Source organism: Mastigoproctus giganteus, chromosome 9 (assembly GCF_048544385.1).
Source record: "Mastigoproctus giganteus isolate SK-2022 chromosome 9, ASM4854438v1, whole genome shotgun sequence".
NCBI lineage: Eukaryota > Metazoa > Arthropoda > Arachnida > Uropygi > Thelyphonidae > Mastigoproctus > Mastigoproctus giganteus.
In genome coordinates, this window is record NC_143583.1 from 70,974,954 (window position 1) to 70,993,472 (window position 18,519).

At 36.4% G+C, this 18,519-nt stretch overlaps 1 protein-coding gene across 3 annotated transcripts in view; it reads left to right on the top strand.

The window, feature by feature from the left end:
* Positions 1-18,519, top strand: part of whd (carnitine O-palmitoyltransferase whd) — a 333,289-nt gene that overhangs the window by 204,500 nt on the left and 110,270 nt on the right. For all 3 annotated transcript variants that reach the window (XM_090381653.1, XM_090381652.1, XM_090381654.1), the window contains one exon: positions 515-622. In XM_090381653.1, coding sequence (XP_090237779.1) covers positions 515-622 — 108 coding nt within the window. The remainder of the gene's footprint in view (positions 1-514; positions 623-18,519) is intronic.

The following is an 18,519-nucleotide window of genomic DNA, read 5'->3' on the forward strand; positions in this document are numbered from 1 at the left end:
CTGGCTTCTTGGCCACAGGGCCCCCTAGTGGGACTCCATGTTGCCTGCCACCACTGGGAGGTGAGCCTGGCTGCTCTCCATCAGAGGTCCCTGAGCTTCCTAACGGAGGAAAAAAAAAAAAAAAAAAAAAGCATGAGTGAGGGAGATAACTGAAGGATGGGAGTAAAAAGGGGGAGGAAGAGCATGTGCATATCAACAGGTGTGTCTTTTACGTAGAAAAGATTTGACTTACTCCATCATACCTCTATATTTTATGTAGAAAAGCATGCACAGGGGTTGGCAAGCAAAGTGAGCAGGGGGCAAAACCCAGTGACCATTAATTTAACTCTTAAGTTAAGTTAATTAGTTAATTTATTAATTAAATTCTGGTTTAATGAATTAATATCTTGGTTAATTTAATTCATATTCTAAAATAGAACAAATTCTATTTTAGAATTTGTTTTTTAAAATTGTCAATTAATTAGTTATATTTTTATTATTACTTATTTAATTTTTTTTTTTTTTTTTTTTAAAGGCTGATTCAAGTAAGCTTGATAAGTTTGCTCAGGCAATGTTACATGGTAAAGGTTATGATCGATGGTTTGACAAATCCTATACTTTAATTGTCTCTAAAAATGGTCGGGTAAGTAATGGTTACTTTGATTTTTAGTACATTAATGCTTACTATCTGAAGAAATGAAAAAATACCATTGTACTTAATTTGATAAATATAATTAATTGAATTTTAATCTATATGGAAGCCATAAGAATGGCTTCCATATAGATTAAATTATCACAGGTGAGTAGTAAAATCACACTTCCACCCTCCATGTGAATGCTTATATGCAACTGTCATTGCCTCATGCAAAGAAAGGGATGCTGAAAAATGAAAAACCATAAGCATTGGTTTAAAAACCATATAAACATAACATTGGGAAAAACAGGCTTAAGCAGATATAAGGAACGTGTCAAACTTGTAAAGCCATAAAATAAATAATTTCATTTGTTCTAATTCCAGGAGTATTGTAAATAAATAAATTTAATCTTTTATTAGATCATCTATGCTAATATAGTAGAACTAACGGAAACAGGGTGCCATTCAGAGATAGGGACAAGGAATTTTATTTGAAAACAGGAAAGATGTGGAAGGTTTGGAGAGTGGGGGATCTTGCTTCTTATCAACAGCATTCTGAAAGTTATCAGACTGTACCCAGAATCAAATCAAGTTCAGATTGATGTTGGAGCTGTGTGATATAAGATGAATTGCTTGTAGAGGGATAATGTAATGTAATTATCTTCAGAACTGTTTGTTAAATGCCGTTCTGAAAAAACAGTTCTGAAGAGTATGATAAGTCTCTTTTCTTGTCCATTCAGATTATCTAAATAGATTTTTGTTTGTTTGCCTGCAGTTTCTTGAGGGTTCTGTATAACTGTTAATCATTTCAGCATGTTATAGAAAGTAAAGGGGGTGGGGCTCTAATATCATTGATCTAGTTCTTAACAAATTGCATAAAAACAAAACAGTGCAGGAATCAATAGTGGGTAGTGACCACACTGTTATAAAATGGCTCTGTTAACTGGAGAGTTGTCTCTCCAGTTAACAGTTTAATAATTATATTATTGGATATGGATTCATTATGGGAAGTACTTGAGGGATTTATGATTGAAGCCACAAATGCGTTCATTCCAGTGAAGAAGTTCCACAAAAGTAAAGCCATAAAATAAATATAAACCAAAAAGAAAGATGACAAGGGCAGTCAAGGGTTTATTTGAGCAAAATAAAAAAAAAGCAAGTAATGGTTAGAATATTGTGAGACACTGATTTACATGAGCATTATAAGCATATACAGTGGATTCCGGTTATTTGGGCCACCGGTTAATCAGGGCAGCCGCTTATTTGGGGCAAATCTTAAAAAACAGAACCCAATCGAGAAAATAGCCAGGGTTTACTTCCCTTAATTGGGACAAAATGCCGTTTAATCGGGGCAGGAGATCGCAGCACTGAAGATTACCCTACGATTGTCTCCAACCGTACACATAGTTTGGTCGGATTTCTGGAGGTCACAACCATAAAACAATAAAAACAATTAGCAGTCACCTGTTCATTGGACTTTTGTGTTAGTGAAATCTATCATAAACTGATAGTAAACTTGATCTTATTGAATTTGCGCAAATATCGACAGCTGGAATTCTGTGGGTTATTATGGTAAAATGTGTTTACACTTCTATGGAATCTTCAATCATATAAAAAAAATAATTTTCAGAATCTGTTCTTCATTCCTATTTTTAAAGCTTCGTAATTTGTTACTGCGTTCTCACTTGCGCGTATCGTCTTACTTGCAATTTGTGTGTGCCGTGTTCTTTGTTATTGATTGCTCATCTTTTTACTGTTTTAAATTTTAACTCCCACCCGCAAATGACAGTGAAAAGAAATGTCAACTAGTTTAGTTAGTATATACATATTACAGTACGTATTAATTCTTCCGATTATCACATATATTCTTCCGAATTTCACATATCATTTAATTTTTTAATTGATAAGGTAATACCTTACCAATTAAAAAAAATTTAAATTTTTTAATTGGATAAATTTTTACTTAATATATCTTTACTTTTATAGCCTGTGGATAATATTCCTCCTATTTTCGCTAATTAGAATTGCAGTTTAATTGAATTAAAATTCAATTCACAAACGTGATCACAATGACTGGTGCTTATTACACATCGTATAGTGAATGGTACTTTACTATGGTGAGTTCGTCGTAACATGATTTGATTGTACAGTGAACTAATTGTAAAGGTGGGAGGCATTGTATTTTTAACTATTTATGTGAAACTTCGGATAATTGGGGCAGCCGCTTAATTGGGCCAAAATGCACTAGTCCCGATATGTCCCAAATAACCGGAATCGACTGTATGTAACAAAACTGCTGATGAGGTAATAGGAATGAAAGCTGAAAATGAGGAATTGCCAGCAAAGAGAATCAGAAATATAGGCAAGAAGATTTTCTCATACACGAATACAAAAAAGAGGTAATGTATACAGTGCATTACATTTTCAGGTAAGTTTTATTTTTATTTCTTAATGTAATTTTAATTTTTTATTTTTCTGTGATTTATAGAAGTGAAATGTAAAATGAATAGCTAATTATCTTTATTGCAACAATAATAAAGATAATTATTGTTATCAATTAATTACTAATTAAGTAATTAATATATAAAAGTACAGTCAGTCCTCGTATAGCACAATAGTTGCATTCCTAGAAACCCTCGTGCAATGCAAAATCGTGCAATATAAACAACAGGCCATATGGGAAAAATGGGGTTAGGTGCTGACCACCCAAGATTGAACACACATTTGTAACCAAAACATTACCAAACACAATAAATAATCGTAATAAAATACTTACACATTTTATTACGACTATTACTTAATAAAATATTGCTAATGCTTTTACTTCTATCGTAAGCAAACTTGTTTTTTGTTTGATTTTCTATCCAAACAGATGACAAGCGTTCCATCTCTTCCAGTTCTTTGTGTCTTAATCTAATGGATTTTAATTACACTTTGAGTTGTTCCTGCTATGAAAGTTGTTTTTATTTTCTCTGCATTCTTTCTAATTCTCGGCGTTACCTCATTTAGGTCTGTAGCATGTGCAATATCACATGGTCTTTCATTTTGCTCAAAGCATTTCAATATTTTTTCGCTATCGACAGAGGCGGACTGGCCATAAGCCTTACTGGGGAAACCCCGGTGTGCCGGAGGCCGGTGCGATTTTGGCCATAAACCAGAGTATGAGACCACTATAAATTTTCCCGGGTAAGAATTTTTGACCCTGTCTGCCTCTGTTTATTGATATTGCTTTTCTTTTTCTCTCTGAATCTGCAGTATCTTCACCAGGACGCTTCCTTTTCACACCTTTTAAGTATTTTACTCATTTTTAGGGAACAAAGCACAATTACAAAACGAGGAGGCACGCTTGATACACATAAACAAAGCTGCGCGCGTGTAGCAACTGAATAAACAACACCGTAAAGGCTGAGCTACACTATTAACACCTCACATTTTACTAAAGCACATTTCTAGGGGTTACTACCATAAAACTATAAAAACAATTTCCAGTTGTGTTTCTGCTAGTGGAATCTGTTATAAACTGGTAGTAAACTCGATCTAATTGCATTTGTGATTATACCGATAGCTGGAATTGTGTTGGTTTTTACGTTATTATAGTGAAATGTGTTTCCCCTTCACCGATATAAAACACATAAATACATTTTCAGAATCTTCTCTTCATTCCTATCGTGTTGTGTTCGGTTGGAGTGATTCTGCGTTCAATTTCCAATTCTTGTAAACACAAAGACGGATCGTGCATAAGCGAATTCGGTTTGTGTTATATAAGATATCGTTCCCCTATTTATAAATTGTGTATGAACGAATTTGTGTAGTGTAAACACGTGTTATATGAGGACTGACTGTAATTGTTTTCACTTCACTACATGTACTTTACAACGTGTTGAGGTAAGCGTAACTCAATATTTGTTATACTTTACTTACTTTCTCCTGAAATTTTACTGGTAATTGAGATGCAACACATATAAGATCTGTGATTTAATAAAAATAAACAAATAGAAACACTTTCTCAGATCATAGTATGCTTAACTCATTATATATTTCATGTTTCTGCTGTGATTAATATAATAAGCAAATAGTAAAAATTCATGATTTTTATATTTAGTAAATTGCACTTAGTTTCTGAACCAAGAACATTTCTTTCCTCTGCATCTGTCATTGCCCATTAATTTCTCTGATCAGTTTACAGAGATTATAACATAATTATATGATTATTTAATCAAACATAATACCTAGTGCTTCAGCTGCAATAGCATTAGAATCAGTAGAGGTATGACGCAAGAAAGCAAGCCTATACACCGATGAGCCAAAACATTATGACCACCTACCTAATATGATGTTGGTCCTACAACTGCAGCCAAAACAGCTTGTACCCGGCGAGGCACAGACACTTCAAGATTTCTAAATGTGTCTTGTGGTTACAAACATGTAACCAGCAGATCCTTTAATTACTGTAAGGTCTATGGTTGAGACTTCGCAGGTCGGAGTTGCTGTTCCAACACAAACCACAGATGCTCAATGGGATTGATGTCTGGGGAATTTGGAGGCCAGGACAGTACTTGGAAGTCTTCCTCATGTTCTGCGAACCAGTCTCAAATAATCCAGGTGGTGTGGCATGGTGCATTATCCTGCTGAAAGATGGCACTGTCAGAGGGGAAGACCGTTGCCATGAAAGGGTGTACCCGGTCAGCAATGATGTTTAGGTAGGTGGTAGACATCAGAGTGCCCAACACATGGATGACTGGACCAGGGTCTCCCAGCAGAATATCGACCAAAGCATGACACTGCCATTACCGGCTTGTTTTCATCCCACAGTGCATCCAGGTGCCATCACTTCAAACGATGCACACGTACACGACTGTCCACATGGTGCAACAGGAAATGTGATTCATCAAACCAGATGACCTTCCAATCACTCAACGTCCAGTTTCGATGCTCGCCTGCTGAATTGTAGGCTATGTTGTCGGTGGACCGTGGTTAGCATGGGCACTCGGAGCAGACAGTGACCTTGCAGCCCCATTTTCATCAGGGTTTGAAGTACTTTGTGTTGTGGCACATTACTCCCATCACCAGCATTCCAATTACTGGTGAGTTGCGCCACATTTTCCGTTCTGCTGCCACGTACCATCCGGGAGAGCCTTCGCTCACCTCAAGCATCAATAAGCCGTAGTCGTCCAACATCTTGCTGGCAGTTTGTGGGTTTCCCCTCATTGGGCCACTTTTAGTAGGTACTAACCACGGCTGACCGTGAATATCCCACCAGCCGTGCCATTTCGGATATGCTCTGACGCAGTCGTCTGGCCATTACAATTTGGCCTTTGTCAGACTCACTTAAATCTGCTACCTTTCCCATCTGAAGAACAAGAGTAACACTGATTAACGGAGCTCAGTATCAGGTGTTTTTTATAGTGTCCCGATCCGCACATGCGCCGTAGTTCACCTGCAGTTGTTTCAATTTGCATAATGACTTGCTGGTCATAATGTTTTGGCTCATTAGTGTATAGCATTAGCCAAAAAAAAACCCTTTTCCATTTCACCCATCTATTCACTTCAAACGTTCGTCTTGTTCTGCCCTGAACTTATTTAAGTTGTGAACCTCCACTACAACAGATGGAAGTTTGTTCCAACAATCAATCACTCGCTGGCTAAAAGCAGATTTCTGCACATCTATTGTTTTGAATTAATGTCCCATCAGGTGAGTAATCCGAGCAAGAGGAAGACTCCCATTAGCAATTAGCTTGCTCAACCCATTCAAGGTGCCCTTATCAGATCACCTCAAAGGCGCAGTCTCCAGGCACTGCAATTTGCAAAACTTAAGCTTTTCTTTGTTGTTGTTGTTGTTATTTGGTTTTTAGGAGCATTAGCAACTAAGGCCATATTGCTCCGGGATATGCGGTGGTCATTTCCTGACCTTTCCGCATTCTCCGTATTTGGTGGTGACGGGCTCGAACCCCGGTCTAATCAAGAACTTTTCTTTGTAACAGCAGCCCTTTGTTCCATTCACTAATCTCGTTGCCCTTCTCGGTACTTGTTCCAGCACCTTTACATCTTTCTTAAAATGAGGCCTCCAGACCTGTATGCAGTACTCAAGGTGTGGCCTGACCATTTCCTTATACAAGGGAATAATTACCTCCTTTTCCCTGCTAGCAAAATTCCTGTATGTCATTGACAAGACACCATGAGCTACTCTTGCAGCCTGTCTGCACTCTCAGAAAACTTCATATCTGACTGGATAGGGCACTGAGTGTAATTACAAGTGGATACAGTGAAATTCGATCTCCAAGAAATATGTTTTTTGCCATTTTATTTACTTGATTGTCATATTACATCGTACTTTATAAGTAACTTTATAGACCTAGTTATGCTTGTTATTTTTAATTTAGATAGAGATTTTGTAGGTTACTACTTAATATATGTAAAACGGGTGTTTCATTCGAAACTTGGCGCCATTGTTGTAGTGTAGAGCGAGTGGTAGGAAATTCAAATTTTTAATTATGGTAAATAGGTAGCTAATGTAAAACTAAATAGCATAGTATGTATCACTGCATTTAGAAATCTATTAGATAGTGGAGTATTGATAATTGATTATAATCTTATTAATTTTCATTGTATTCAATCAGATATCATGCCCCAGACTAGAGCAGCAAAGCAATGTGCAGAGAACCGAGGGGGATGGTTCTCCAATGCATCACAGCCTCAAAAAATACACAGGTTGTGAAATGTTTTTGGAGCTTTCTGGAACAGGCCATTATCTAGCCAAGGAGGATGTCTTTGTATCTGCTAGGTTCAAAGAGTGTCAAGAAATTAGGTGCCAACTTAGTGTTCTGATGGGTGCCTATGAGAGTTTGAAGAGTAGGGTAGATGCCGTGAAGGTATTAACGTGGGGGACCCATCAAGCTCTCAGCTGCTCAACTCACTGCCAGATCTCCCTTCTGTGCATCAAGCTACACAGCGGCAACCTTCATTGCAGAATGCACTGATCCCTTAGGAGATAGTTATTGTTGATGACTCCATTGTCAGGGAGACAGGTAATATATTGTGTAAAAAGTATAGGAAAGGTGGCATAGGACCAGAGTATGTCTGCCATGGACAAAAAGTTGGTGACATTGTAGAGCAGATATCATCTTTTAAGGACACAAAGGATGATATTGTTATACACGTTGGCACTAATGAAATCAAGAGTAGATCTGCAACTTACTTAACAAATACAGGTCAGTGGTGAAAAAAAGCCATGATTTAGGGTTAAATTTGAAAGTGTTTGCAATTGTGCTGACAAAATAGGAGGAAGTACATGATGAGAGCCTTATCAATCAGTTTGGCCCTGGAGAGATTGTGCATGGCTCGTGGGGTAGAATTTTTTGTAGCGTGGCCTGTGCTTGTTAACAGGAGAGACTGCTTCTATAGGGATGGGATACACTTAAATAGAAGGGGTACAAGAATATTTGATGCTATCAAGGCAGTATTAGGTGGGATGGAAAACTTTTAGCTTGGGGAGATTCACAGACTAAAAGATTAATAGTAGCCGCAGGCGGAGGTGAAAGTGATTCTTGCACTGCTTCTTGTTTAAAAACTGGGTCCCCTTTGGGCACTAGTTTCTAAAGCCTATACAGTGGAACTAACTGATGATGTTACCAACAGCAAATTTTAAATGGGAAGAATTCAAGGACGTAATCTTGTAAGCTACTAGGCATTTTGAACTAAGAAGTACTGTTCAAGGTTTAGGCCTAAACGGATGTCAGATGAACTAGTGAGACTCATGGCAGAGAAGAAAAATGCATATAAATCATTAGGTGACACAAAGCCTATGGTAGATATAAGTTTCTGTGTAATCAAGTCACAAAGGAGGTTAGGCAGGCGAAGGCAGATTACGAGAAATCTTTGGCAAAGGATGCAAAGAAGAACAGCAAATCTACATTCACACACGAGGAGTTATTCAGAGAGGGGAATGCCAGAAGTTTATCAAACTCAGGCAGAGAGCTAGTGTATGATAAAGTAATTGTTGAAGTTAAACATAAGAAAGGCATCTGGGAAAGGAGGCAGCAAAGGAAGTAACCAAACTCTTAGCCATAATTATGAGAACTTCCTTGGACTCAGGGGATGGCTCCATGGACTGGAGATGTGCAAACGTGACCCAATTTACAAAGGGGGATAAAAGGGTGACACAAGTAATTACAGGCAGTTCTTGCTTTACGAGTTTCCCCCCCCCAAGTATCAAGTATCAACAGAATCGAAAATATGAACATTAATTGCATAAAATGAATGTTAAACATTCGTAAATACCGCATTCCAAACCACGTGCATAGCTATACAATACAGTGTACCCCGCTTTACGATATTATTCATTTGCAGAGACACCATTGTATCATTAAAATATCGTAATGTGAACCCAATAACACATTGTTTTTTGGTAATTCATTTCGAGATTTTGGAAGTTGAAATTTTTGCTATATAACTAAGCTATTTATCTCTCTAAAATGTCACGAGTGACCTTAAGGCCATATAAAAGGTCGTGAGCATGGTTTGTAAATTATTTGTTACCAATTCAAATCATTAAAATGCACTACACTTTCATCGTTATCATATGTTCTGTTATAAGAATCAATTTTAAACACCTTTGTGACATTTTTCTAAAGCATATTTCTGGAGGTCACGACCATAAAAACAATTTGCACTTTCCGGTTTATTAGGCTTTTCTGTTACTGCAAGCAATTATAAACGGGTAGTAAACTTGATCTTGCATTTGCCAAAATACCGATAGCTGGAGTTGTGGTTTTTTATGTTATTATGGTGAAATGTATTTCCCCTTTACTGAAATCTTCAATCGTATAAAAAACAAATATTCCTTTTTTTTAAAAGCTTCGTAAACTTGTTACTCCACGCGAATCGTGTTAGTTGCAAATTGTGTGTGCCGTTAAAAAATGCTTATGCATTCAATTGTGAAATTTATAATTAAAAGAAAACATTTTTGGAACATTTGAAAATCTCTCGAAACATTTCTGAAGAAGATGACTCCTTCTGCAACAAACCAACGAGTGCCAAGCCAATAATGAGTGATCAATGAATGTGCATTTAGTCGATGATGATGAAGAATAAACATTTTTTAATATTTGTAAGTCATAAATAATTTCTCTATTATTATAATTTGCTTGATTTTACAGGCTATGTTTTCATTTCTTTTGATAAATCAATCATTGCTTAAACATAAACTAATTCACCCCAGAGGCTCACATCTGGTGAGTATGGGCTTGACACACCTTCTTTCTTGGTGATTCCCTTCTACTTCTGACTCTCTCTCTCCTCTCTCTCACTCAGGGTAATTCAGAAATTTTTTGTTGACTGGTGTGCAGCATAAGCCTCAGGCTTCCTTGCACCATATGACTAATAATAATAATAATAATTAGCTAAATAATTTCATTGTTGGCAACGTAACCCCTATTTTTAACCTTATGTCTGTGAGAAATAAATTTTCGCTTTACAAGTGCGCACTAGGAATGAATTAACTCGTAAAGTCGAGAACTACCTGTACAGAACTCTTAGTTTAACTTTTGTTTTGGGGAAATTAATGGAGTCACTGGTTAAAGAAGCACTACAGGATCATCTTGACAAGACTACAGTTAAATTGAGACACAGCATGGGTTTGTTAAGGGGAAGTCTTATCTGACCAATTTTATTGGATACTACAATGAGGTCACAAAGGAACTGGATGCAAAAAATAATTTTAATATCATATACTTGGATTTCAGGAAAACTTTTGATACTGTTGCACATGGAAAACTACTGTATAAGTTGGAGCAGTATGGCATTAAAGACAAGTTACTGCTATGGATAAAGGGATGGTTGAGTGGGGGAAGACAGAGAATGGTAATCAATGGACACACTCTTCATGGACTTATGTTATTAGTGGTGTCCCCCAGGGGTCCTTGTCGGGCCCATTTTTGTTTTCTGTATTTAACAATGATATTGATGAAGGTATATCGGGTTTATTGTCCAAGTTTGCAGACAATAGGAAGGTTGGCAGGATTGTTAATGACACTAATGACAATATGCTACTTCAACAGGATCTAGAAAAGTTGAGCAGATTGGCTGAGAGGTGGCAACTGGAGTTTAACATTGACAAATGTAAAGTACTGCATATGGGTAGCAGTAACCCCAGAGTAACATATCAACTGTGTAGTACTACACAGTTAATATGTTACATTCTCAACCACTCAGGGTGGTTGAGAATGAGAATAATAGTGCAGTCTGATATCAAGTTTTCTGAGCAGTGCTGACAGTTTGCAAGAATAGCTCATGGTGTCTTATCAATGATATACAGGAATTTTTCTAGTAGGAATAAGGAGGTGATTATCCCCTTGTATAAGGCAATGGTCAGGCTACACCTTAAGTACTGTATAGAGATCTGGAGGCCTCACTTCAGGAAGGATGTAGAACTGCTAGAACGAGTATAGAGAAGGGCAACGAAATTGGTGAAGGGAACAAAGGGTTACTCTTAGAAAGAAAGACTTAAGTTCTGCAAATTACAGTGTCTGGAGACTAGGCACCAGCGAGGTGATCTGATTGAGGTATAGAAGGCCTTGAATGGTTTGAACAAGCTCAGTGCTGATGGAATTCTTCCTCTTGCCCAGATTAGTTGCCTGAGAGGACATAAATTCAAATTGAGGAAAGAGTTGTAGAATAGACCTGCAGAAATTTGCCTTTATCCAGTGGGTGGTTGATTGCTGGAACAAACTTCCACCTGCCATTGTAGAAGTTTGACAGCTTAAATAAATTCAAGGTAGAACTAGACAAATATTTGGAGTTAATGGATAGATGAAATGGGAAAGTTTAGTTATTTATTTATTTTATTTTTTTTTTTGGCTGATGCTATATAAGCTTGCTTTCTTGCATCATAAGCCTCTACTAATGCCAATTTTTTTCTATTATCATGATGGTAACAATTATGAAGGTGAGAAATTTTTTAGAAAGAGAAAGAGAGAGAGACTATGTTTTATTAGCTATAAGTGTTACTGGTGAGAAATTACCACCATTTGTGATTGAAAAGTCTAATGGACCTAGGCAATTTAAAAACATAATTATAGAAAAATATACCCATGAATTTGAGGGTTAATAAGTTGCTATGGATGTGCTGTTCATTGACTGGTTGAATATAGGAAAAAAAAATAATGAGACTAGAAACAGTGAATGATGAGACTAGAATGAGTTTATTAAAGAGAAACCATATCTAACCAAATACAAATTATATGAAGTCGTCAAAAAAGAGTCAGAAGAACCGAATGCACATATGAAGTGTATATCAGTTTTGGAAAACATTTGATCAAATCTTACATGAAACCCTTTTATGTAAGTTGCAGCAGTGTGCGATTGTTATGGAGTTACTACGGTGGATAAGAGATGATTAAATTGTAGAATCTAAAAGTCATTTATAAAAGGCTGTTGCACTTGAATGTGTGGGTCCTAATTGGAGTCCACAGGATTTTTTATTGTTTCTAATGTTTGTTAATGGCATTGGCAAATGTTGTAACAAGTTTGACATACAAAGGTCAGAAAGTTGTTTAATAATACAGGCACTTCCTGGCTTATGTAATACTTGACTTATGGAAATTTGACTTTATGTAAGTTTTTGCTGACCGGTGCAAACTTAAAAAAATCGTGGAAATGTATTTTACATCCTGTAGGAATAAATGGAGGTATCTTGAAAATATCGTAATGTGAACCCAATAACACATTGTGTGTTTTTTTTTTTTTTGGTAATTTGTTCCAAGACCTCAGAAGTTGAAATTTTCAACTTCTGAGGTCTTGGAACAAATATAACTAAGTTATTTTTCTCTCTAAAAGGTCATTTTTTAATGGAAATTGTATTACACTTTCATCATTGTCATATTTCCATTAGAAGAATCAATTTTTCTAAAACACATTTCTGGAGGTCACTACCCTAAAACAATAAGAACAATTTGCACTTTCTAGTTTATTGGGCTTTTCTATTAGCGCAATCTATTATAAACAGGTGGTACACTCGATCTTATTGCATTTGTGATAATACCGATAACTGGAATTGTGTGAGTTTTTACGTTACGGTATTATGGTGAAATGAGTTCCCTTCACTGAAATCTTCAATCATATAAAAAACATAAATAAATGTGGTCGCAGTGCTTGGAAACCAAACAAAATTGATGTAGGAATTAAGATGAAAATGATTAAGAAGTACGAAGCAGGACAAAGTTTGTCATCTGTTGCATGGAATTAGGTCTCGCTGCTTCAACAGTGTCTACTGTTTTAAGGGACAGTGCACGTGTAAAAGAACATGTTAAAGGATCAACGCATTTAAGATAACTGTGATTACAAAACAGCGTTCAGGTGCCATATCGAATATGGAAAAGCTATTAATAATATGGATGGAAAATCAGATTCAGAAGCAACTCCAATGGCCATTCAAGCAAAAGCAAGAAGTATTTATGAAGATGTTAAGAGTACGCCGAACCCCAAGCCAAGTTTGTGGCAATCAACGGGTGATTTAATAGGTTCAAGCATCCCGCTGGTTTCCAAAACATTAAAGTATGTGGCGATGTCACCAGTGCAGATTCTGCAGCTGCAGAGAAATTTTGTGGTGTGTTGGAAAAAATATTCTAAGGAAGTGAATGCAATTGATGTTGGTGGACAATGCAATTTTGAGTCTGTTTGTTATAACATAAGCACTGAGAAAGAAGTAGGTGAAAGTAGGTGTGTGTTATAGTCCTAATGAATCTGATGAGTATAATGAGCAGTTGTACAGAGAAATAAAGTGGGCCAGTAAATAAAAATGTCTTATAATGGGGGATTTTTACTTTCCAGATATCGACTGGAAATTGTGGGTTGGTCACTAGCACACTACCAAGATTTTTGTTGATTTATTGGACGACTGTTTCAACAGCAACATGTTTGAGAGGCAACCAGAGGGAATAATACTCTTGATCTGATTATCAGCAGTGATTATTCACGCATTAAGAATTTGCAGATAAAGGAACCACTGGGTGACAGTGATCAGAATGTACTGACGTGGGAATTACTTAAAGATGTAACTACTATCAAGGCTAAAGTGAAGGGCTTTTGCTTTCGTAAAGGTGACTACAGGGGTCTCAGACAGTTTTTAAATTCTGTACAGTGGGCTCAACTGATGATGTTACCAACGTTGAATTCTAAATGGCAAGCCTTCGGGGGCTTAATTTTGGAGGCTACTAGGCTTTTCGTTCCAACTAAGAAATACTGTTCAAGGTTCAGGCCTAAATGGATGTCAGTTGAATTAATGAGGCTCATGGCAATGGCAGAGAAGAAAATGTATGGGATGCATATCAAGTATCAGGTGACACAAAAGCCTATAGCAGATATAAACTAGTCTGTAATCAAGTCACAAAGGAGGTTAGGTGGGCAAAGGCAGATTACGAGAAATCTTTGGCAAAGTATGCAAAGTAAAACAGCAAAGAGTTCTTTACTTATGTTAACTCTAGAAGGAAGGGAATTAATCAGATTGGTCCACTTAACATAGATGGATTGACTGTTAATGATCCTGCTCAAGTAGCTGATAAACTGAATGAGTATTTTGCATCTACATTCACACATGAGTTATTCAGGGAGGGGAATGCCAGACGTTTATCAAACTCTAACAGGCAGCTAAGTGATTTTGTGATAACTAAGAGCAAAGTGAAGGAGAAATTGAAGTTAAACATAAAAAAGGCACCTGGGATGAATGGGATCTATCCAGTTATATTAAAGGAGGCAGCAAAGGAAGTAAACAAACCCTTAGCCATAATTATGAGAGCTTCCTTGGACTCAGGGGAGGACCCCATGACTGTAGGTGTGCAAATATATCACCAATTCATAAAGGGGGTTCAAAAGGTGACACAAGTAACTATAGATCTGTTAGTTTAACTTGTGTTCCAGGGAAAATAATGGAGTTACTGCTTAAAGAGGCATTGCAGAATCTAGACAAGACTGCAGTAATAGTTAAGACACATCATGGGTTTGTTAAATGGAGGTCTTGTTTGACCAATTTGATTGGATACTTGATGTGGTTACAAAGGAACTGGATGCAAAAAGTAAATTTGATATAATATACTTGGATTTCGGGAAAGCTTTTGATACTGTTGCACATGGAAGACTGCTATACAAATTGGAGGGGTATGGCATTAAGAGTAAGTTGCTACAATGGATAAAGGGTTGGGTGAGTGGGAGACGACAGAGAGTGGTAATCAATGGACACTGCTCTTCATGGAAAAATGAAGAGCAGTACCTACATGAATGAATACCTACATTCAGGGAAGTGGAAAGTGAAAAAGACCTGGGGGGTAATTGTGCAGTCAAATATGAAGTTCGCTAACAGTGCAGATTGGCTGCCAAGGCAGATCATGGAGCCTTGTCAATGATATATAGGAATTTTGCTAGCAGGGACAGGGAGGTGATTATCCCATTATACAAGGCAGTAGTCAGGCCACACCTTGATTACTGTGTACAGTTCTGGAGGTCTCATTTTAGGAAGGATGTAGAGTTGCTAGAATGAGTACAAAGAAAGATAACAAAGTTGGTGAGGAGAACAACGGGGTGCTCTTACCAAGGAAGGCTTAGGTTCTGCAAATTGCAGAGACTGAAGAGTAGGCACCTGCGAGGTGATCTGATTGAGGTGTATAAGGTCTTGAATGGGTTGAGCAAGCTGAATGCTGATAGAATTCTTCCTTTTGCTCAGATTAAGAATCCGAGGAGGGGCACAGTTTCAAATTGAGGAAAGACAGTTGTAGAATAGATGTGCAGAAATTTGCCTTTAGCCAGCAGGTAGTTGATTGGTGGAACAGACTTCCTTCTTTTGTTGTGTAAGTTGATAGCGTAAATAAATTTAAGGCTGAGCTAGACAGGCATTTGGAATGAATGGAGGGGTGAAATGGGAGGTGTGTTTTTTTTTTTTTTGGCTGATGCTGAAGTTAAAAGTTTGGCTGATGCTGCTTGCTTTCTTGCATTGTATTCCTCTACTAATGCTAAAACTCCTTCTAAATCTCCACAGCTCTCAACTTCCGCAGCAGCGAGCTTATCAGCTGGAGAGTTAATTCTGACAACGATGCTTGAAAGGTAAAACTTGCTGAAGTTATGCCTGTCTCCTCTCTCGTTTTGTAATTTTATAATTTTGAAATTTTTTTAATTTTGTACACTTTTGTAATTTTTCCAGTGCATGAGATAAAAGAAAATAATAAATAATTCTATTTTCATGTTCTTCGAACATTTCTTTTTTGCTTCAATCAAATTCAATCAAAATTTCGAGTGCTACATAAGCATTTAGAATTCTGACATGTGGAGGTCTGCGGAACGCAACCCTCACGTAAGTCGGGGAGTGGCTGTATTAACTAATTGTGTTGCAATGTATGAATACATTCTTTTGAAACTCAAAATTTCATCCTGCCAAATGCAAACCAATTAGGCAAAATGACAATGGTTTGACACATATAAGGCAGCTAGCAGAGAGAATGCAGTAAAAAGAATTATGGCAGTGCATTTAAAATAACAGTGAAGGAGTACATGGTAGGAGGTGATAGGGAAAAAATATAGGAAAACATTGTGTTAGAGAGGATATACCTCAGAAAGAAGGAATGGGAAGAGGATTTGAAGGCTGTACCCAAATAGTTGAGAAAAAAACCTTAAGGTGAGGCAATGATGCTAATTATGTAAAATAGTATAACTACAACAGAGCATGGGATCTTTTAACAACTTTCATTTTTCTGTTTTCTTATATAGTTTCCTATGTATCTATTTGCTTCCTATATATATATATATATATATATATATATATATATATATTCTAGATATGATAGATTATGGTAGAGTAAAAATTTCCTAGATATGATAGAATATGGTAGAGTAAGATTTTTATCGGATTGGTAATGAGGTAGCAGGTTGAGTGAGATTAGGTGCAGTCTGCGAAAGACCTGTGTGTCAAAAACGCCCCAGTACCATGCAAAGGCCCAACGTCGGCACTGTGGCAAAAACCTAGAAGTACATAAAGTGAGAGTAAAACAAAATGAGATAAAACGTTAAGGCAAAAAGACGAAAAAGCAATAGTGGTAATAACATAAATGGAAATATGATAGAGCAAAAATATATAAAATAAAATAAAATAATAAGGCAAAATTATAAAAGTTATAAATTGTGTTAATTATGGGTTAGTAGATATATTGAAAGGGACTTTTTCTAGGGCTAATCCTCTCAATATATCAGCCCATAATTAACGTAGCTATCTGTTTCTGTTGTCAACTGCCCGCAAAACTAGGTTCGAATATTATAAGATAGTATGATGGTAATAATGTAGTATCATAGTGCATCTAGAAATTTAGCAGTATTATAAAATAAGGGCCGAAAGTTTATAATAAGCAAAATGTAATAAGTAAAGTAATTTGGGGTAGTTAATTCTACTACTCTTTCATACCTCATGAACAATTAGAGCAATTCGAGGGGGCTTGAGGTATTTTATTGCTATTCTTTATCCTATTTCCGTTCTCCTTCCTTTAGCTCATGCTAATGTAATACAGTGGATGGAACTCTTGCTCTATTTTATGCTCTGTGCTACCTGTCGGGCTAATAGTCATCTCGCCCGTAAACTATCAATCAAAATCGGCTATTACCAGCATTAGGCCATGATATTACATTACTTCCAAATTACTTTACTTACTACATTTTGTTTATTATCAACTTTTAGCCCTTATTTTATAATACTGCTAAATTTCTAGATGCACTATGGTACTACATTATTACCATCATACTATTTTATATATATTCGAACCTAGTTTTGTGGGCAGTTGACAACAGAAACAGATAGCTACGTTAATTATGGGCCAATATATTGAGAGGATTAGCCCTAGAAAAAATCCCTTTCAATGTATCTCCTAACCCATAATTAACACAATTTATAACTTTTATAATTTTGCCTTATTATTTTATTTTATTTTATATATTTTTGCTCTATCATATTTCCATTTATGTTACTACCACTACTGCTTTTTCGTCTTTTTGCCTTACATTTTATCTCATTTTGTTTTACTCTCACTTTATGTACTTCTAGGTTTTTGCCACAGTGCCGACGTTGGGCCTTTGCATGTTACTTGGGCGTTTTTGATGCACAGGTCTTTCGCAGGCTGCACCTAATCTCACCTCAACCTGCTACCTCATTATCAATCTGATAAAAATCTTACTCTACCATATTCTATCATATCTAGGAAATTTTTATATTATTCTATCATATTTGGAGCATATCAATACAGACTGATGTAATGCACAATCTTTCACTTAGATGGCATTAATCGGTACTGCTCTCTATCTTAATATGATAGATTATGGTAGAGTAAAAATTTCCTAGATATGATAGAATATGGTAGAGTAAGATTTTTATCGGATTGGTAATGAGGTAGCAGGTTGAGTGAGATTAGGTGCAGTCTGCGAAAGACCTGTGTGTCAAAAACGCCCCAGTACCATGCAAAGGCCCAACGTCGGCACTGTGGCAAAAACCTAGAAGTACATAAAGTGAGAGTAAAACAAAATGAGATAAAACGTTAAGGCAAAAAGACGAAAAAGCAATAGTGGTAATAACATAAATGGAAATATGATAGAGCAAAAATATATAAAATAAAATAAAATAATAAGGCAAAATTATAAAAGTTATAAATTGTGTTAATTATGGGTTAGTAGATATATTGAAAGGGACTTTTTCTAGGGCTAATCCTCTCAATATATCAGCCCATAATTAACGTAGCTATCTGTTTCTGTTGTCAACTGCCCGCAAAACTAGGTTCGAATATTATAAGATAGTATGATGGTAATAATGTAGTATCATAGTGCATCTAGAAATTTAGCAGTATTATAAAATAAGGGCCGAAAGTTTATAATAAGCAAAATGTAATAAG